Here is a 22602-nt window from a genome sequence, read left to right as displayed (position 1 = left end):
TCCTTGAATAATTAACAATGAATTAGGATCTATACAATGTTGGAGAAATTGCATAATAATGACGCGCAAATCAACCAAATGAGCGTTTATGGTTGAACGATTTTTGTAGCGTGCAGATTGTAATGTTTGCGAATCATTTTATAGTCTTATCATTAATTAACTTTCTCATTTTCGGCGATTGTACTTTGTACTAACTGTGCCTACATTATAAACAATTTTTATTGTGTGTGTTACGCAACCAACATCACACCTAGATACGTCATTGGTCAACTGTCAAATCGTGAAATAAAATTTACAAATTACAGAATGAGCACGAATCTCGTCCCTGCTTCAAATATTTTTGAAACCGCTCAATCTGCTCACTCTCATGTTTTTGCAAATGATGCATTTCTAAATCTTTTGGAAAGGACGCCACTTAAGGCTTTGAAAAAGACGCCATTTTAGACTGCATAATTTCGATTACATTTGTTTGCAATTCTTGCATATTTGGAATACCGGAGAAAGTTAGTACAATTGCATTAAAGATAATTGTTAACGCTTTTCAGTAAATGAACGCAATGAGCGTCGAAAAATTTATAGCCAGTTCTGGTCTTGCCACATTAATCTACTTATCAAAAATTATTTTGTTGATAACTCACTTAGATATCGCTTTCGTATTTCTTATCCCACTATCCTTTACTTGCCGTTGACAGATGACAGTAGTGACACGAGCCCGCGTCTAACCTTAAAATGATACGATTTTGCTCAAAATTTGTTTATTGTTGATAAATTCTGCGGAAAATACAAATTAATTGTTATAGGAGTAGCATATTTTCAGGATGGACAACATGGTTGGCAACCATAACAAAACAAAACACTAGATGCGGGTCTTTAGCCAGGGTTGCCAAACTACAATCAGCTTTCCATAGCCGTCTAAGATCCACATTTATACCTAATTAATTAACTATACCAAAATCAATTCCTTATACCGTGCGATCGAAAATAAAAAAAATCCAGAGGGCCATGATTAATACCTACGCTTCAGTTGGCAACACGTAAAAATTTAATTCAAATGTCATCAGATGTCATTACAATAGCAACTGTCATTATTAATTATTGACTATTAAAATTTGCTATTACAGTATGTTCACTTTGAGCAAAACATTTTCAGTGTTACTTCACAAATGGAGAAAGACTTGAGAACGGCGAATGGTCTTATTCGACACCTCGAGTTTTTGAGAAATTTCAACAAAAGTTTCCGGATTTTCAACTGATACCTGCAATTTAATTGATGTCTCGACTTTGCGAAAATATTTTTGATCACAGCCAACTCTAATTAGAAATAATATTTGTCGCTTTAAATTGCGAAAACTTTCAGCGCAACCAACGCAAAACGTTAAGAAAATAATTGTTCCTAATTTTACACTACTCTCTATTTGCACACTTATCATTTGCAATTTATTAAAAACTACAAATACAATGGAATGCAAGAAATCGATTTTTTGTCAATTTTTTAAATTTAAAAATATTTAAATATTTTTCTACTTTATCACCTTTTACCATTAATCATATTCTCCCAAAATGTATTTATTATCCTTAATCTATCACCTGAGCCGTAACACGTCTAATCCTTTTTTACAAATTAACCCAAGCACTTTTTGCAAATGTCACCTCAAGACAAACAAGTTTTTGTTACACTTGAAAACGTCAACAACTTTACAGATATCTCCACTTTTCTTTTTACTCTAGGTTCTCTGGATTATTTCATTTTTTCGTGTTCTCTCCCTTCGTTACAATCGTTTTGATCTACTTTAATGCGCAATGGAGTTCTCGTAAATCGTGGAATTCCTCAAGGGTGCCGCTTACGTAACTAAGCGCGGCGCTCTTCCGCGAACAATCAACGTAAAAAAATAATGTTCAACAATTACCCATAAATTATTGACAAATGCGTCAGTGCGTTTGCTGAGGCGTCGTCGTTCCATCTCCAAGTGTTTTCACTTGGGTAAATACGTGTTACGTGGCATCTGTGGATGTTCAAAGAGTGTTACGAAGACTGGATGGCGGCTAGACAATCGTACGACATACTTGTTGACACACGTTACTTAAGTCCTTTATTAACATCATAATGGAATGCAACAAGTACCGATGTTCATGTAACAGACACACTTTCGCCCGATTTGTTCCTTTGTATTTAGATTTGAGCCTAAATCATCGATCGGTGGCGCATTTTATGCAAATGTGAAAGTTGGGGTCATTTCCGGCGGACCTTTTGCGCAGGAAAACTAGACCGACGCGTCGGGTAAAAAGTTGATTTTGTGCAATGTCAGAGGCGCTTCATCTAGATGGTGTTTTTACATCATTGTTTGCTTGGTCCTCGTTGACTAAATTATTTTGTTTAACATTTGCGTTGCAATAATTGCAAAAGCAAATAGAAATCTACGTTTGTCTAGTTAGATATGAATTTTTATGATTCGTGCGTTTAAATGCGAACACTGTTTCCTCATTGTTTTACAACAATGCGAAAACTTTTGCATTACGCTTTCAAAACGAATCCGATTAGTCTAAATGAAGCATCTATGCAGGAATTTACACTAATTGGGAATTAATTAAATAGAGTGGGCACGACATCAGGGGGTTTTGTCACACTTGACGTAAGAGTTTGTTGGTTGGTAACATCTTTGACAAGGATTTAACACTCACAGACCAAATAACAATTCTGTATTTTTCGGAGAAGAAATATTTAGAACTGTCGTAACAAGAGGACGACTGACAGCAAAGAGTACTCTCTACTCTGGAGTACCTTTCTGAACCTTCAGAAGGTTTCAATCTTGTATTAAATGAAGGCAGACGTCTTTAGAAGGTTAAAATTGACAGCAGAAAACTAAAAGACATTCTAGATTAGAAGATGTGATTTTTTGACCATCTGCTAATCTTTATCTGTAGAAAACTAATAAACAAGATATTGACAAACTCTTTGGTTCTTATTTAATCCTTCATACATGTCAACTGATTTGCGTTGTTCCAATTTTTTTTGGAACAGTCTATTTCCCTCCTTCGGAAAAATTCTAACGACGGACTTCTAGGAAAAGTAGTTTGGTCATTCTTCTGATCTTATTGGATTAATCTACTTCCCAAAAGAAAAACTATTTTGCCTAAGAATGTTAACAACTCATAAACATTTCGCTTTCTATATTCTTTTGATTTTTTCCCTTTTCTTTGTTCCACTTTTTTATTCTCTTTCTATTATAAATATTTTTTTATTTACGATACATTTTTCTCATCAAATCGTTGTTGACGTTCTGTTCTTTCTTGTCCTTTCAAACCATCACTCCTCTTCAATAAATATTTTATTGATGTTTTTCACGTACTCAATTTCAACCTTCTGAAATCTAGAAACGCAGCAGAAAACATTGGAAATAGTTAAATCTACTAAATTACATAAGTTGCATTTTATCAGTTAGCTTTCTGAAAGTATTTTGTACAAAACTTTCTCTTGCTCAGTTAGATCATCTAAGAAGACCTTTCTTTTCTTTCTCCTAGACTACTGTTTCCTTTTCGTTCTTCATGTCCCTAAACACTCGTAATTTAATTTACATTTCTTCCCTTCTAAAAAGGTAAAAACTTTCTTTTCTGTTCCACATTTGGATAAAGTCTCATAAGAAGAAGAAGAAAGAATGTCAAAATTCATTGTAAAAAGCTTCAACATAATTGAAACAAAACTTTTCTCTTAGTTTTTTTTATCCTATTAATTCATTCTGCTAATTTTTTTTATTCAGCAACGGAGCCTTCTTATTACTAAATCTCCTAGATCATTTCCTCATCTCTCAAAATCTAGACTCATTCTAATCAATTCTGCTCCCAACTACTTTTAGATTCTACTTTCTTCTTAGACTAGATGTCTTTCTTTCTAGATTTAGCTAAAATTTCGCGAACAATACATTCAAAAAGATTCTAGAGGATATTCCATGAGTTTTGCTTTCTCAACTTCCTAAATTCTTCTAGAATATTTCTTTCCTTCTTGTTCTACTACCTCAATTCGATCGTTTCTTTCAACTCTGCAACATTTTTTTGCCACCACCCATTTTATTTCTTCTATTTACTATTTATTCTACTTCTACATTTTATTCTAAGCTAAATTTGTTTCTCCCTTTCCATATTTGGATTATATTTCGTAAACAAGGCGAAAAGCTCTTAGAAATCACAGAGAAAACTAAAGAAAATTAAATTAAATTTCAATTGTTCTTTCCATTCTACAAGTTTTTTTTATCACATATTATATCCCAAGTGCAAAATTTTTTTGCTAATGAACGAAAACATCCATAAATGAGGTCAGAAAACCAATTATTATCAAATAAGAGCACGAGACGAAGTCGAGGGCTTTTATTTGATAATAATAATTGGTCTTCTGACCGAATAATTTATGGATGTTTGAGTTCATTAGACAAAAAATTTGCCGATATTAAAATTTTGCACGAGGGGTATACGGCTGATTATTTCCTGAATAGAATGCAATCAAACGCATTATTTCCAATCCTTTTTATTCAAAATAATAAAAAAAAATCAGGTACCGACATTTTTTATTAGATTATTGTACATGTGCATTTTAGAGAAATTTTATTGGGTTATTTTTTGTTTTCTCGTTTTGATTGGTCAATATTTGTGACGCAATTGGTTGATAAACATATATTCTATATTCTTTTTGGTTTAATTTTTTCTCCTAGTTCCAACATTTCGTAAAAGAGTCTAATAGAAGATATCTAGAAGAGTTAGTTCTAACAATAAGAATTCCTAGATGTTTTCATTTCTTCTTATTCTATCCATTTATTTTGATCCTTTTTATCTAGTTTACAACCTCTTCATCCTCAACTGTATCTATTCTGTTCTGCTAAATCTTCTATATTTTTCTAGAATCAAAAACACCATACCATCTATAATCTAGTTCAAAACATTCTATTATCTTAGCTTCTTGAATCCCTTTTCCGGAAAACATTTTGTCCAAAAATTTCCCGAGAAATAAATCCAAAAAACTTCAATCACTTTTATCCATTCTACATCTTTTCTGTTACTTCTTCCCTCCAAACTACCAACTCCTTCCTTCCTTGGACTCTTCTACATTTTCTTCTTGGTCTAAATTTATGTAACTTTTGGTTCTTTTTTTGTACGTCATGTAACAATGAAAACAATAATATGTAATAGTAATAATAATGCGGTGAGTTTTCCATTAAATTTTTTTTGATCGTTGCAGTTGAGCAGTAAAAGTGTTAATTCTCTCGATTCCACCGAAGAAAGTCGCATAAGAAGTGCATCAGCTCCGCTCCGCACTGCTGCCAACGTTAAATCATGCCATAAAATTTAATGGTTCATTGTTATCACGTTCTCTAATTTCTTCGCTTTTGCACATTACCTACTAATTGTTTTGTTTGTGAAAACATAATGCAGATTCAGTATGTCTCCAGCCAAGGTCGGCCCAAAAAATCTCCAGTCCGTCCGCCAACCCCTCGTGCGCCGCCGTCTCCGAGAGGGAAAGTGGCGGCGGATGAGACTGCCACTCTTGATAAGCATCGTCCTGCTCATTTCGTCGATGATCGCGGCGCGAGCTGGTGCGATTAAGTTTGATTTTGGTGGGTGCGTGTTTTGTTTTGTGGTAAGTGGTGTCGATTGTTGGACGAACGCGACATTACATAAGTGCAGTCTTGGGAAATTGACAAATTAGAGATTTTGTTGAAGGTTCCACGAAGTTGACGAAATTTTGACGGGCTTGTGCGTCAACTGAGATTTCTATTGCGAGAAAAAATTTTAACACAGGTAATTAGCGTTGGTGTCACTTCCGACAAACCAGAATCGTACAAAAATCTAGCGGTTCTTCCAGTTACAAAAACTTGACACTCCAAATTGACATCTTTTTTGAACATTTTGAATTTAGTCCATTTTGGAAGATTTGAAATTTTCCTACTGTGAAAACAAAAATCTAAAAAAGAAGATAAAGAAGCGTTTTTTCGCAAACTAAATTTTGTACAAAAAAAAACAATGAATTTTCAGTTTGTTGCAATTTATCTTGTAATTATAATTTACCTTAATTGATTAAAATTAATTCAAAAATATTTATTTTTGTTACGTGGGAGAATTTTTTTTTTTTTTAGCCACCCTGTATAACCATTTTTAATAAAATCTTAACATAAATCTTAAGAAGCAAAGGAGGGTAGGCGCTTTTTTTAAATTTTGATTGTTATACAGTGTGCTACAAATGATACAAAAAAATATTATTTTGTTATTACCAAATTTGAATTTCGCGGGTTTCTGCGCCAAATGTCAAAGAAATACAAATTACTGCACAAAAAAAAATTGTCAAACCAGCTCAGCTCACTTTGTTTCAATGATCAATGTTAATAAGAAAAAATGAGCGGGAATATTTGAATTTGAAAATGCAATTTAACATCTGGATGTATGTTCTTTTAGGACACTTTGTATAATTTGAGTGTTTCTAGGTTTCACAAAACACATTTGTCAGAGCAATTCAGAATATCTTGTTTTATTTTTTAAACAGCAAAGGGCGGGAAAATTTGAATTGGAATATATTGTAAAAGCAACTCAAGTTGAAATCATCACTTCAAGCGCGTTTCGTGTCAATTGTTTTTAACTTTCCGAACCACAAAAGAAGTTGTTTCATTTCGATTTTTTTATAACTTGTGTTAGCAAATAATTCATGAACTTTTACAACATAATTGTTCAATTACTTAGACTGACGGTTGGCTCTCTCAAGAACGGGTTTTCCATAATGTACTGTCATAAAAAATGAAAGTAGCTTTTGTGTAATTTTGGAATTACCTATTATTCATTTGGTATTAATCTAATTGGGCAATTAAGTGGTACCGTCATACAAATTTTTTGACATTAATCGTTGCCAGAAAACAGAAAAAAATCCTTCCTACAAAACAACACAATCATTGTTGGACGTGAACAATAAATTATTCAGCGATGTTCAATGAATTATTTAAACGTACATGGCATTACGTACACGCTATGTCGAGCACTTCGTCAATTAGGCGCAATTACAACCAATTAGAGTGACAGTTATCGTTGAGTGAACGTCCACAAGTAGCGCCCCCTTAAAAACTTTGCATTTAACAGTTTCGAAATGAGCGGCAATTTTGAAAACCTCGAAGACTACCCTGACCGCCTAGCCGACATGTTCGTCGACAGGACCATCCTGGTGACAGGAGGGACCGGCTTCGTGGGCAAAGTGTTCGTCGAGAAGCTCCTGCGCTCGTGCACCGGCCTCAAGAAGATCTACCTCTTGGTGCGGACGAAGAAGAACAAGGACCCCAACGAGAGGCTCAAGGATGTCTTCAACGGACCGGTAAGACGCGGTCGAGTTGTCTGAATCGTGGTCCACATTTGTGTCCAGTTGTTCGACCTGCTGAAGGAGCAACGCGGCGAAGAAGTGTTGGCCAAGGTCGAGGCTGTCAGTGCAGACATGGAGGCGCCGGACTTGGCCTTGTCCGCGAGCGACAGACAACGTCTGGCGGAGGAGGTGGAGATGATTTATCACTGCGCGGCGACCATCAGGTTCGACGAGTCGCTGCGGAAGGCGGTGTTTTTGAACACCAGAGGGACGAAGCTCATGCTGGATTTGGCCAAAGAATGCAAGAAACTAGTCGTGAGTGATTTTAACAGTTTTAATCGCAGCATGCTGCTGTCAAAGAGTGACATTTCAACTAAGAATGCAAGAAACTAATCACTGTGAGAATCGTAGTAGGTCTAGAACTGCTGTCAAAGATTCACGTTTAAACTAAAGACCTTTTTTTTAAACAATTGTCAATGTCAAAATTCCCGCAAGGACCAGGCTGTACGACCCTAAAACCTTTCGTTTTGGAACACCTGTATCATAAAATCTCTCTAGATTAGGTTTGAGGTTATGTCAATTATTTTCAAAAGTCAGAAAAGTTTCAGGTGTAAGCAAATTTTGTACCAACAGACAAGAAATAAAGATGATAATGATACTGAAAAATATAACAGTTTTAATCGCAGCATACTGCTGTCAGAGAGTGACATTTCAACAAGAATGCAAGAAACTAATCACTGTTAGAATCGTAGTAGGTCTAGAGCTGCTGTCAAACATTCACGTTTAAACTAAAATCCATTTTTTAAAACAATTGTCAATGTCAAAATTCCCGCAAGGACCAGGCTGTACCACCCTAAAACCTTTCGTTTTGGAACTCCTGTATCGTAAAATCTCCCTAGATCAGGTTTGAGGTTATGTCAATAATTTTCAAAAGTCACAAAAGTTTCAGGTGTAAGCAAATTTTATACCAACAGACAAGAAATAAAGATGATAATGACACTGAAAAATACAACTGAACATATTTGGTAGCGTAAGCGCCTTTACATCAAAATGGCTGTTGGCTGATATTCAATTGACATTTTACGTTGCCAACCAAATAACCATTAAATAACTAGTGGCTCATTCCAACAGGACAACACTTTGACAATTATTTTAAAGAAAAAATGAACTATACAGTTGGTTGCAAAAAACGGGAACTGTCGGAATAAAATTGACACATTTTTACAATTTTTCGATAGTATGAAACCTTACGAGAGATAGGTTAGAATTATTGTCCAAATTCAGTGACATTTTTAAAAATTGTTTGATAAATATTGTCAAGTAGACAATTAATTGACATTTCCCGTTTTTTTGCAACCAACTGTACACACACTTATAAACGGAAATGTAATTTTGAACCTTTTTGTTTTAGCTTTTTGCACATTTGAGCACTGCTTACTGTCACTTGAACGAGAGGATTCTGTACGAGAAGGCTTACCCCCCACCTGCTAGTCCACATCACGTGATCAAAGCCTGCGAATGGATGGACGAGAAGACTTTAGACGTCGTTACTGACAAGTTAGTTTTTTTTGGTGATGCGAACAGGAAAATATAACAGTTGGGGATTTAGTTTGTGAAGGTTTGACACATTTATCTCTGACTTTACAACCGATCGTGACAATTCTAAAATAATTTGATTTAGAAACCAGGAGCCGTGGTTTAAATATTTTTGACAGAATATGTCACATACCTTGTCAAATGACGTGTCAAATTCGAAATTTGATGATTGCAAGGGTCGCAATACGTCGATCTTTCTTTCCGGTATTAAGATCTCAGAATACGCCAAGTCTTGGCAAATTAATTGTTAAATCCAGGATTTGTGTCAAATGTTGTCAAATTTTGTGTCAAATCTACCGCAATCTCACTAAATCTAAGAATTACAAAGTGATTCACGAGTCTAACAAAATGTGTGATGCAACCAACAATACACGTCCCCCATTGTTTTTTAGTTTGTTTTTATTGATTATTCCACATAATGATTTTGATTAAATTTGACAAACGTAATGTCGGGCATGTTGACTATGATTTTAAAAAATTAAAATAAATTCTTATTATATAATACTTATTATACTCGTGATCACCTGTATTTAGAATCAGAATGTGTCGACATTGTCAAATTTTTTGTCAAATCTTATGTTATTTGTCAAAATTTGTCTTAGGATATTAGGAGACATCCCCAACACCTACGCCTTCACCAAAGCCCTCGGCGAGGCCTTAGTCAACGACGAGATGGACAACCTCCCCGTCATCATCCTCCGACCGTCAGTCAGTAAGTCTCTTCCTCTGGTGCTTGTCCCACAGTCAAATTTTTCCACCCCAGTCATACCCATCTGGAAGGAACCCTTGCCGGGCTGGACCGACAACATCAACGGCCCCGTGGGCCTCCTCATCGGCGCCGGCAAAGGAGTAATCAGAACCATGTACTGCGAAAGCTCCAGTTACGCAGACTACATGCCAGTAGACATAATCGCCAACTGCTTGATCTGCAGCAGTTTCATCTACTTGCAGTCGCAGTAAGTCAGCAGTACCAGCTCGGCCTTCTTACAGTAGACTCTTCCAGCAAGCGTATTTACAACCTGACCAGCTCATCCGAGATCAAAGTGTCGTTCGATGAAGTCATTAGTATAGGTCGAAACGTCGTGGAAACCAAGATACCGTTCAATGGGGTGATGTGGTACCCCGGCGGGTCGATGAAGAGGTGGAGGGTGCTTCATCAAATAGAGTTTTGGTTGTTTCAAATGATTCCAGCGGTCGTCCTAGACGGACTTCTTGTGCTGTTAGGTTACAAACCGGTGTAAGTAGGCAACCAGCAATACACACACGTGTGGTTGCTTGTCTAACTCGTGCAAACCACAAGAAATGGAAGAATGTTTTAGGTTGATGCGGGTGCAGCAGAGAGTCTCCAAAGGGTACGAAGTGTTCGAGTACTACGCCAACAACCAATGGGACTTCAATAACGACGACTCCTTGGAAGCCATAAAGCAGCTGAACCCTAGAGAGAGGTCCATCTACAAGCTAGACTCCGACGGCCTCAACTACGCCGACTACTTCACGGACTGCGTCCACGCGGCGCGTCTCTACATCCTGAAGGAGCCCGTCGAGACCATCCCCTCAGCCAAAAGACACATGAAAATGTAAGCACAACTGACAGTCTAGCCGTCGCTCACCAACAAATCTTTCAGAATGTGGTTCGCCGACCGCATCTGCAAGACCCTGATCCTGCTGGGCTTCCTCTACCTGCTCTACCGCTACGTCGTGGTCCCCGTTCTAGGGATGTAGAACCCTAGTACTCAGTCAAATGTTTGGGTTGTCAGAACTGTGTTAGCAAATAAGCCAGTTGTGGAATAAAGTTTTATACGACTTAAGTCAACACCCCTCTTATACTCGTTGTCGCGTCGACCTTGCCGATCGGTTTACGCGGCCTGCCTCATCCCAAAACTCGTAAGAATTGAATGGAAAACAACCGAAACGCGCCTGCTATGATGCCGTTAGATAATCGACTTTCTATCGCACCGCTGTAGTAAAACTTGACCCTCGCAGGGGAAGTCAAATAAAAAGAAACAAACGAGGAAGGCGAAACGGGGTCACGTGACGTAACAACAACGTTTTTCGGTGGGTAATCTCGATTGGGCTGATTTACGGATTTGTTGGTTGTTGTTCCGTCACGACCACGTGGTCTTCTTAGGTAACTAGATTTGACGAAATCCACTTTCACTGAGGCGGATTTGAGCGCTCAAACAAAACAAACTCTAGCAAATTCTTTTTGTTTATGTTTTGGGAGCTTTGACAACATGGCTTGTTCTATTGACATTTATTTTTGGATGAAAGTTTGAAATCTTTACATATTACGATGAGAAACTAATCGAAATTGGGAAATTTTGGGGAAAGTGATATTTTGATATATGTAATGTCGAAATTCTTGTAGATTACACAATTTATATTTGGTGTTTTCCTTGAGGAAAAAACAAAATGAAAAAATACAAAATCAACAAGGAAAGGTTACAAGAATTTTTTTGGTCATTTTAAAAGATATTACAGGATTCTACCGTGCGATCGAAAATTAAAAAAATCGAGATGGCCATGATTAATACACTTTAGTTGGCAGCACGTAAAAATTTAATTCAAATGTCATCAGATGTCATTAATTACAATAGTAACTGTCATTCCGGACTTTCAAGGCACTTACCAACAACTTGCCTTGATTATTTTGTTTTTCCATACCTGAAAAACAACGTGTTCAAAAACAGGCCTGGCACAATTCCCGAATTAATGCAAGTAATTACTGATAACTGCAATTTAATCGACGTCCCGACTTTGCGAAGGTCATTTGAAAACATGAAGCGAACAGAGTAGCATTATGTTTGGAAGCTGAAGGCAGACATTTCGAATATTTACTCTAGTTCGTAAATACGATTGGAGCTTTTCATGATTCTTTTACAACTGACAGGTCACACATAATGCACGCCTTTATGATAATCAAGATTTCAACGTTCACAAAATTACTAACCTAACTTTTAAGACTGACATCTGATAATTGAAATTTTAACGAATTGCCAACTGAAATTTTTGGTCACAGCCAACTCTATTTTTTTTCGATCTCACGGTACTACTTACGAGTATAGGTTAGAGACTTGCAATAAATTCTAAACAAATATAAATATAATATGCTTCAAAATCAAAAATCTACCAACACTGCATTCAACCTCGAAAATACAACCGACAACGTCGCCAACTTTTGTTTTTAGTATGTCTGCATGTGTCAGAAAAAGTGGGGTTATGAAAGAAAACTGTTGACAGTTGTTTTGGTCTTAGTTCATCGTGTTCTTTTATTTTCATTTTATTATTTTACTCAAAAGGTATGATATGGTAGCGACCACCTTTTTGCACATAATAATTATTTTGTGTTAGGTAAATAAACTCAATGTCAAATTTTGGCGGGAGGTTGGGCCAACCCAAAAAAAAATGAAGCTTATTTAGGGATTTCTTTTTTTCTGCCAACAACAAGTGGTGGATTTTTTTATTTAGATTCTTGAAACAGATTATACAGTTAGGGACACAGAATTTCGGGCATCATCTTTCTGTCACTTCAAAAAATTGCGATGTAAATCACTCTTTATTGTCAACGTGACATTCAAGAGTAAAATTTTGAAATTTATTTCTTTTCACCTCAATCATTGAGGTTAATAATGTAATGCCCGAAATTCGGTCTCTCCAACTGTACGTCCAAAACAATTCAAAGCTAAAAACAAGTAATGAAAACATTTAAAAAAACATATTGAATTGTGGTGCTGATTATTGTGCATTAGTGTTCAGATTATCTATTATAAGTGCAGTTTTTACAACAGATGGGGCACGGCATCGAGGCCGGATTTTATTTTATCATCATGGACATTTCTATCATGATAATTCTCTTGAAGGCACATTCTTTTAAATTATCATTTACTTTGCTGTAAGCCTACTTTTTTACGACATCCACGTGGGAAATAATTAATTATTATTATTGTATTATTTTGATGGGTGTTATAAAATGTGTTCAGATGCAATTTTCAAAGAGACTTAAAAAATATGAAAAATATCAAAAAATAATATTTTAGTTGTAAAAAACATTATTCAATTGGTAAGTTGTACATCTGCCAAATAAGAAGAAGAAGTAGCATTTTGTTGCGCCACTGCTCACCAAAAGGAAACAAATCTTGCGAAGTCGTTCTCGTGGAGCTCCGCGCTCTGCATACATACGCAAAAATCCAATTTTTTTTTGACGTAATCGCCAATTATGAAAACAGCGCTGTTATTAAACGAAATGAAAGTAACACATCGAGGATCAAGTTGGCAATTTTTGATCAGCACCACCTAGTTTATAAAAGTAAGTGGGCAACGTTACGCACATATTTGGTGCCGTCACGTCGGCTACGCGACTACATCTAGTGTGCTGTTTTCCCTGCGTGAGTGTCGTCACTTGTTTCGTGCGTGCCCGGTAAGTACTGAACCAAATGACAGTCGCACGTTGAAAAAAATAAGAATCCGACAAACAAACGAACGAAAATAACTCTTCCTCAGTGTTTATCCATTCCCATGGCCATCGAGATGTCTCCGGGGGACCTGGAGCAACTGCCGGATCGCATCAGCGATATGTTCCGGGGGCAAACGATCTTTATCACAGGCGGCTCCGGGTTCTTAGGGAAGGTCCTCATCGAGAAGCTGCTGAGGACTTGTCCGGGGGTCAAAACGATCTACTTGCTGCTCAGGAGCAAGAAGGGGAAGTCCCCGCACGAGAGGATCAGCGACATCTTTAACAACATGGTGGGTGTGGGTGCAGTAAAAAAAATTTTTTTTTGATAAATCAGTCCGGCCTGAATGCCGTGCCACAGGGTGTGCGGTGGGCATGACGGCAACGGCGACCCAACAAATAACACAAATATGTTTGCAGTTGTTCGACTCGTTGAAGAAGAAGGACCCTTTGGCCATCAAAAAGTGCAAACCCATCGCCGGTGACGTCACAGAGGCCAACCTCGGGATTTCCCCCGAGTTCATGTCGATTCTGGCCAAAGAAGTCGACTTCATCTTCCACTCGGCGGCGTCGACGAGGTTCGACGATACTGTCCGAGTGGCGACGAGAATCAACACCCGGGGGACCCAGTACGTGCTGAACTTAGCCCGCGAGTGCAAAAACCTGAAGGTAGGAAAGCGTTGGTCATGAAAAGAGTGATGGTGATTGCCGATCAGGTGTTGGTGCACGTGTCCACCGCCTACGCCTACCCCTACGAGAGCGTCCTCGAAGAGAGAGCTTACGAACCTCCGGCCCATCCGTCGCGTATCCTCGCCAGAATCAACTTCGATATGGACGACCACGCCGAAGACGCGATCTACTCACGGTAAAATGTCGACGCGTCCAAGCAAATGACCTGGGGAGTAGTCTTTTAGGTGACTGTCCCAACACCTACACCTTCACCAAGGCCATGGCGGAGGACTTGGTGGTCCGCGAGATGCACACTCTTCCGGCGATCATCGTTCGCCCGTCAATTGGTACACCTGAGCAAAATTTTTGACTAGGTTTGAACGAGTCTCTTGTAGTTTGTCCCACGCTCAAAGACCCCTTTGCGGGCTGGTGCAACAACTTGCAAGGTCCCATGGGGCTGTTCGTGGGGGCGGGGAAGGGGATCATCCGGTCCATGTACATCCGACGCGAGTCCCGAGCAGATTTTGTCCCAGCGGATGTGGTCATCAACGCCATGCTCGTCTCCACTTGGGTCCACGTCAACCACGACAAGTATGCAAGACACCAAGTGCAAAAACATGTTAACTTGTCCTTGCAGAAACCAGAGGATCTACAATGTCACAGGGTCGACCAAATACAGCAAAACCTGGGAGGAAATCATCGATTTGGGCAAGCACGTCGTCAGGAATATCGTACCCTTTAACGGGATAGTCTGGTACCCGGGGGGGTCCCTCCAGAGGTCCAAACTCGTCCACAACATCTGCTTCTACCTCTTCCAGCTGATTCCCGCCATCTTGATTGATCTACTTTTGGTAGCGCTGGGCTTCAAACCTGTGTAAGTGTTTTGGGAAGTCGAGATTTGAGACGATCTCTGGAAATTTGTGTCTGAATAGGCTGTACCAGATCCAGAGGAGGATCCAGAAAGGGTCAGAAATGTTGGAGTACTTTACCACAAAGGAGTGGGAGTTCAACAACGACAAAACCATGGGGATGACGAAGTGGATGAACGAAAGGGAGAAAGACATTTACAAAATCGACGGGGAAGGGATCGTCTACTTGGACTACTTCACCAACTGCATCTTAGGTCTGAGAAGAAACAATCTGAAAGAAACAGACGACACTTTACCTGCGGCCAAACGTCATTTGAAAATGTAAGAATCCAAGTGTTGTGAATTTTGCATAATCGACTATTTACAGAATGTGGTTTGTGGACACTTTCTGCAAAAACCTGCTTCTCGTGGTCGCCTTCTACTACTTCTACCGGTGGATTCTCCAACCTATCTTTACAATCTAAAATAACTACTCTTTTGTATTTTTCGTTTATTCAATAAAAATTATGAAAAACATCACACAGTTTCAAAAACAATCATATTTGGACGCCATTTTGCTGCCGCACCTTCACATCTTCTTCTTCTGTAACAAAAACACCTCATCTCTCTTCACCCGCTCTCACTTACACCCTCTCCGTTAAGAAGTGGTAAATGTCCTGATGGTGCTCCTCTCGCGCAAGATCCGCCGCGGTTCGTCCATTTTCGTCGCGCAGGTCCATCCTGGCCTTGCGCCTCACCAGCAACTTCACCAACTCCAAGTCTCCCTTGTAGGCGGCGATGTGCAGGAGAGTCTGCGCCTCGGTGTAGCCGCTATTGACGATCATCGCGGTTTTATCCTCCTCGAGCAGCAGCGCCAGAATGTCTAGGTGTTTCTCTTCGGCGGCGTCGCTCAGGGGGGTGTGCCCATCCTCGTCCACTTCGTTGATCTTCAGTCCGATCTCCAGACAGAACCTCGCCAAGCCAAGTTTCCCCTGGAATGCGGCCTCGTGAAGGATCGTCCTCGTGGCGTGGAACACCACGTTCGAAATGTCCATCTCGGGGGTTTGCCTCCACAAGAACCGGAAGCACTCGGGTATGTTGAGGGCGTAGTGCAAGGGGGTCTCCCCGAGTTTCGTCGTGGCGTAAGCCGAAGCTCCCATTTCCAGGATGCGCTTGACGTTGTCGAGGGAGTAGGAGGCGGCCAAGTGCAGAATGGTCTCGCCCGCGTTGTTGGCGTTCTCCAAGTCGACGGAGTCCTTGTAGTGGTCCAACAAAAAGCAAAGAATCTCGGTGCTTCTTTGGGCGGAGCAATGAAGAGGCGTGTCCCCGTTAGAGTCACGCCCCTCGATCGACGCACCTTTCTCAACCAACCACTTCACGGTCTCCATCGACTCGTTCTTGCCGGCCACGTGCAAAAGAGTTTTGTTACCGACTGGACTGCGCCCGTCAACATCGAAATTGTCCAATTTGAACAACAACAACTCCTCACAGATGACACAATCCGCGTGGAACAAAATCTGGAAAGGTGTGCGACCGCAACTGTCAACTGCATCAATCCTTGCACCCTTCGCAACCAACAACTTGATCCAGCTTTTGGTTTGTTTCTCCGCAGCCAAATGCAGAACCGTCTGGCCTTTGTTGTTCTTGATGTGAAGGGCTCCAGGATCGCTCTCCAACATCGCAAAGAAGACCTGTTTGTGGCCGTAGTTCACTGCGCTGTGCAGAGGAGTGTTGCCGTCTTCGTCCACGACATCAACTTTTGCTCCTTTGTGGAGGAACGACTTCACCAAGTCTAGAGTGCCGGTGCATGCTACAACATGCAGCGGATAGCGCTTGTGGCGTTTGCTGCACTTGTTGACATCTAGATTTGATTTGGTCAGCAACAGATTGAACACTTCGAAGTGGCGATTGAATAGAGCATCTTCAATGGCAGTACTATCGTCGAAATCCACCACGTCAACTGGGACCAAGTCTTGGAAAAACTTGACCATATTGCGTAGACCTTGCTTGGCGGCGGCGTGAAGAATCGTGCGCCCTCTGTGATTGGTGGTGGCGACGTCAAACTCGGGGTTGATATTGTGCAGCAGTTTGAACACTTGGACGTGTTCGCCTTTGAGGGCGTCGTCTAGAGGAGTATCTCCTTCGCAGTCTACCACCAAAACTGACGCTTGGTGGTTTAGCAGAAGCTTGACTATCGAGAGGTGTCCGTTAGTGGCGGCCATATGCAAAGGAGTGCGGCCATATTTGTTCGTCCTGTCGACGAAAGGGTCCCTCTCTAGTAGAAACCTGACGGTATCTAAACTCCCACTGCAGGCTGCGTAATGCAGCGGTGTGAACCCCTCGCTGTCAGCTGCATCGACTCTCGCCCCCTTGTCTATCAGCAGCTCAACGGTGCTGATCCACACATTGGGCCTTTGGGACCTACCGAACAGCGCCAAGTGGGGGTCTCTTGCAGCAATGTGCAGCGGAGTGATTCCCTTCGCTGTCGCAATGTTGACAGTTTCGCCTCCTTTGTCATGATCGAGTAAAATCTGGACGACCGCAAGATCGGGACGCTCGCTCTGTAGGGCGTAGTGCAGGGGGGTGAACCCCTCCCGGTCCTGTTTCCCCAAATCCGCTCCCTTTTGGACCAACATCTCCACAATCTCCAGAGGGTCCTTGCAGTTGATGGCACGGTGCAGCGGAGCGGCTCCTTTGTCGTCAGATTTGTCGATTTCGTGCCCCAACTCCAGAAGTTCTCGAATGAAGTACACATCTCGTCTTGTGACGGCCGAATGCAAAGGGTACGGATCGTACTGCATCAGAGTCCTCGCCAGGACGTAGTACCCTTTGGGTATCAAATGGAACGGAGTGAGACCGTGACAGTTGGCAACGTCGACTGACGCCCCCGCTTGGAGTAGCAACTGGTAACAACCGGTGCAACAGTTTTCGACCGCCAGGTGGAGAGGAGTGTACCCGTACCGGCACTGGATGTCGATTTGTACTCCCTTCTGGAGAAGGATCTTGACGCAGTCGTCGTTGTCGAACCACGCGGCCAGATGGAGAGGTACTCGCTCGTAGAGCGAGTCCTTCGCCTCCAGATCTCCCCCGTGGTGGTGGAGGAGCTCGATGCATTTGGCCAGAGCGTAACGCGCAGCGGTGTGCATCGGGGTCCTTTTGAATTTGTCAGAGATGTTTGGGTCGGCTCCCGCTTCCAGCAAGAACTTGACCAAGGAGACCTCGCCGTTGGAGGCGGCCAAATGGAGAGGGGTATTTCCCTCGTTGTCTTGGAGGTCGACTTCCGCCCCCTCCCGCACCAGAATCTTGGCCACGTCAAGCGATCGCGCGGCCGCGCAATGCAGAGGACTTCTCTTGTCCTTGTCCAGAATGCGGTAGTTTGCACCTTTGGCTAGGAGGAAGAATGCGGCGGATTTTTGGTCGTTGAGGGCGGCGTGGTGCAAGCCGGTTCTGCCATCGTTGTCGACCACGTCGATGTGGACCCCTCTCGACAAGATGGCTTCGACGATGTCGAACTGCTCGTTCTCCAAGAACAGATGGAAGAGGTTCATGCCTCTGTAGTTCGGTTTGAGGTCGCCAGTCCTGGAGGCTCTCAGGCAATACAGTTTGGCCCCGTTCTTCAGCAAGAGCTCGACGATGGTGTCGTTGCGTTGATTGATCGCTTGGTACAAAGACGTGGTGAACCAGTTGCGGTGGTAGAACTCGTTAGGGCTGCAGCCGCACTCCAGAAAGAATTCCACCAGGTTTCTGTACCCGTGGGCTGTGGCCAAAGACATCACTGACGGTTCCCTCAACGGAAATGTCGCGCCTTTCTCCAGCAACAACTTGACCAAAGTTAGGTTTCCCTTGAAGGCCGCGATGTGAAGAGGTGTCCAGTTGTCTTTGTCCGACTTGTTGATCCACGCGAGATGGTTTTGGTTGGACAACAGTCGCTTCAGAAACTCCTCCCTCTCGAATTCCACCGCCAAGTGCAAGAGATTACCACCATCGACGTCTTGCACGTACGGAAGACTTTCGACGCTGTTGAACAGCTTCTGATAGTTGAGTTTTACGGCGTAGTAGAGAACTGTACGCGCGTCGCTGTAGTTGCGTAAGTGTGGGAGTTTGGAGGCGATCTCCCCTCCCAGAATCTCGATCACTCCCAAAGAACAAGACCCGTCGGCGTAGTCGAAGGCGGTCCACTTAAACAACTCGTCCCTCTCCAAGGGGTCGAGCTTCTTGCACAAGTACTGAACGAATCGCTTGAAAGCCTCGTTGTCTCCCCGAACTGACTCCCTTAGACTGGCCTCGATCGTGTTTTGTTTTTTCACCTTCAGTACAGGGTGTCGCTCCCCGTACGAACAAATGAGATGCAGGGGAGTTCTCCCGGCCCTGTCCTTCACCCCGCAGTCCTCTATATCGTCGAATCTCTTGTACAAGATGGCCACCAAAGTCGGATTGTTCTCGGCCAAAAGCAAATCGAACATGAAGCGGACGTTGCGGTGTCTCTCTTCGAAAATGAACTGGTCCAGCTCGATGTTCAGATGTTCCGACAGGTACACAGCACTTAGGTACTCCCCGATGATGTGGGGTTCAAAGATACACCGCCCGGACTCGTCGACTCCTTTTATTAAACTCAAAAAGTCTCCGTTCTTGACGTCGCTGAGAAACTGGGCACTGTTTTGGAGGTGGAGTTTTTGGCACAACTCCGGGAGGTGGGTCGCGAGGGCCGCGATCTTGTACTGCTCCAGTCTGTAGATTTTGGCGTCGCTGATTATGCTGCTCAGTCTTCCGAAAACTCCGGAAGTTTCGTTCCGCTTGAGGTAATGGCCGTATTTGCCGTCGACGAACGCTTCGAACATGTCGGTCAGGGTGTAGATCTTCTCGAGGAGTTTCGGGTCTTTGCAGAAGATGTCGCTGAGGATGTCCAGCTGCAAGGGAACGCCTAGGTACTCTTGGTTGTCGATAATTCGACTGTTCCTGAAGAAGTCGCGGATTGTTGTGTCGTCGGCGACGCCGCAGCGGTTCTGCATGTAGAAGATCTGGTCGGCTTGGGAGAACGGGAGCATGGTCATAGCGAACACGCCGAACTCGCTCTCGAGAAGCTTCGCGCAGTGAGTCTGGGCGGTGATCCATTGGGTGACGCCTTTGCTACGAAAATCCTTCACGCTTTGTATGAAACCTTTTCTGGAGTCGGGGTGCAACTCTTCGAAGTTGTCCCACAGCAAGACCATCCTCTCGCGGTCGAATCTCTCGATGAATTTCAATTCAAAATCGTTATAACCTTCACCTCCTTCCTTAAATTCCTCTAGATACTGCAAAACATCTGTTCGCGAGTGAAAATATTTGAAAAACCCCGAATGATCTTGCAGGTTCATTCTGATGACCAAGTGATTTAGAAGAGATTGCTTTTTGAGTCGATCCAAAAAAGTTTTCTTGCCGTTGCCCGCGTGCGACGTCAAAATCCTGATCCTGTCGTGGAAGTGATCGTCGACCTCGTCCTCTGTCAACACCTGACCAGGATTCACCCTTCTGTGGACTTCTAGTTCTTCGATGCTTCCTGTACTGTTCAACCATTGCAAGTTTTGACCGTCAATCACTCGCAAATGATGGGCTGGACTTATCGGTGCAAACTCTTTGTCGAGTTCTTCTTGCGTGAACTCGTCCTCCGAAACTAGAATCGTATGTTTGTGGAAATTCTCAAATTCCACGTGATCAGAAATCGTGACCATCCGCTTATTAATCTTCCTCTGCACTGTCTCCTTTTGACCCTTGCAGCTCAACAAAATTTTCGAATTTGTCAGTCCGTCGATGACGCTGTAGTTCAACACGACTTTGTAGAAAGATCTTGGGATGTAGATTGACGGTAGAGCTTCAAGGGGTTCTCCGATGGTGAAGTTGTCACTAGTGGCAATGGCGAGAAGTTCACAGATGCCGAAAGCTGAAGTGATTGTGCTTCTGTAGACACCTAATTGTTCTAAAGTGATCTGCTGTTTGCCTTGTAACGAACAACTAAACGTCTTGGAGATACTTTTGGCTAAAGAGTGACTCACTGGAATGTCAGATAAGTTTCGGAAAACATTCCAATTGGGGAATTTCTTCATCCAAGATTCCACAATCACTACAATTTTCTTCTTTTCTTTGCAACCTTCTAGAAGCGAAATGACGGCCAAAAGCTGATTCTCTCTGGAAGCTTCGCGCTGCACAACCAAAGGGACTTGATCCATGAACCACAACACTTTTGCTTGCTTCTCCATGGAGAGGTCGCTCATTTTTCCTATTCCTTTGGTGACCAGACCAAACTTCAACGCCGTCAAACTCACTACTTTCATGTCTTTGGGTTCAAGCGTTTTGCTCCAGATTTTCGTTATCTTTTCCCCACCCCCAGGTTCTACTATCGTCATGTCGAACTTCAAAATGGCTTCTTCTATCAGTCTTGTCTTATCGTTGCATTCCTCCCCGCTCACTGTCTTGACCATTGGTGACAATACCAACTCGGCTAACTTGGCAACGACGTCGTACTTCGTCAGTTTGAAACTCCCCGCCCACCACCCTCTCATAAACTCTATAAAAGTCGTATAAACGTCGCATTCCAGCCTTGTCTTCAGAAGATCAGAAATCGACTGTTTCAGATTCGTGTCGTTCTGCTGATTCACGTAGATGTAGAAGTTGGACAAAAAATCCCACTTCTGATCGGACTCGCTTTCGAATCTAAAAACCGAACAATTGCGACCTCGATTCGTGTCCAACAGCTTGCCCCCCACGCAGGAGTGTTGTCTGATGACAATATGCCGATCTCCCAAGGCCAGCTGAGTCTTGTCCTTGAAATTGGCCGTCTTGTTTGTGTACAAGATAAAATAGAAATTCTTCAAGCTGAGGATGTTGTCGTAGGATTTTTGGTACTTGAAGAAGGTGAAATCACCACTTGGTGCAGTCAAAGAATTCAGAGCCAGAGTTTTGGCTTTCTCGCTGTGTTTCAGTTGGAGGAGAAAGACCTTGACTGACCCATCGGTGTATTTTACTCTTAGGGTTACGTCGTCGAAGTCGCCGAAGAACTCGTTGTTGGTGAACAACTCGAAGTCCAGGACTTGGACGTTGGTGCAAAATTTTATAGAGTAGAAGGCACACAAGAGCCATTCGTAGTCCTTGCCCCGGTCGGACGTGCCGCTCCGTTTCTTATACGTCTGCAATGAGACAAGCAATGTGACATATGAAGGACGAGAAAAAAATATAAAGCAATGCAGCTGTTGCGAATAGTATTCAAAATCTTTGGGGAAGAGATTTGATAGAAAAAATAATGAAGACATGAAACTATGTATTTGGTAGTGAAGTGGAAGAAAGAGGTAACAATAGATTCTTCTAAGACCTTTCAAAGTTCTTATCAGTCAGACAAAATGGTCAAAACAAATATGTACAATAAAATATCTAGTTTCTTTCTTCTACTGATTTACCCAAAACGCCCACACGACTGAATAAAATCTCTTTGAGACTGAAACAAAACTAGTGAATAGCGCTCTGGACAACTCTTACTAGATGTAATCAGTTGTCTAAACACATTTTTTAAATATATCTATCTGAGAGATTAAACGAGATCAACGAGAATTTTATCTTATCAGATCGGAAAACCATTATCGTTCATAATAACTCAAGTGTGCGGAAATATTTATTAAGTGGATATTTGTCGAGTTTGAATAAGTTGTTTTTGACATCGAGGCTTCACAGCAGCACAAAAACCTAAATGT

The 22602-nt window shown here is 41.8% G+C and overlaps 2 protein-coding genes across 2 annotated transcripts in view; one reads left to right on the top strand and one right to left on the bottom strand.

Moving 5' to 3' along the window:
* Positions 1–5471: 5471 nt before the first annotated feature.
* LOC138129482 (uncharacterized) lies at positions 5472–15421 on the top strand. The gene is made up of 18 exons (XM_069045776.1): positions 5472–5784; positions 7108–7336; positions 7385–7636; positions 8733–8878; positions 9520–9629; positions 9681–9873; positions 9921–10154; positions 10237–10494; positions 10543–10624; positions 13215–13334; positions 13418–13660; positions 13788–14036; positions 14084–14232; positions 14274–14383; positions 14432–14627; positions 14674–14910; positions 14969–15226; positions 15273–15421. Exons 2-18 carry the CDS (start codon positions 7115–7117, stop codon positions 15367–15369), a joined length of 3156 nt encoding a protein of 1051 aa, XP_068901877.1. The 5' UTR covers positions 5472–5784; positions 7108–7114; the 3' UTR covers positions 15370–15421.
* Positions 15379–22602, bottom strand: part of LOC138127524 (uncharacterized) — a 19824-nt gene continuing 12600 nt past the window's right edge. The window contains exon 2 of the mRNA XM_069043555.1: positions 15379–22044. Within this exon, the coding sequence (XP_068899656.1) occupies positions 15529–22044 (6516 nt within the window). The 3' untranslated portion in view covers positions 15379–15528. The remainder of the gene's footprint in view (positions 22045–22602) is intronic.

Source organism: Tenebrio molitor, chromosome 4, assembly GCF_963966145.1.
Source record: "Tenebrio molitor chromosome 4, icTenMoli1.1, whole genome shotgun sequence".
Taxonomy (NCBI): Eukaryota; Metazoa; Arthropoda; class Insecta; order Coleoptera; family Tenebrionidae; genus Tenebrio; species Tenebrio molitor.
This window is presented reverse-complemented; position numbering and strand designations above follow the sequence as displayed.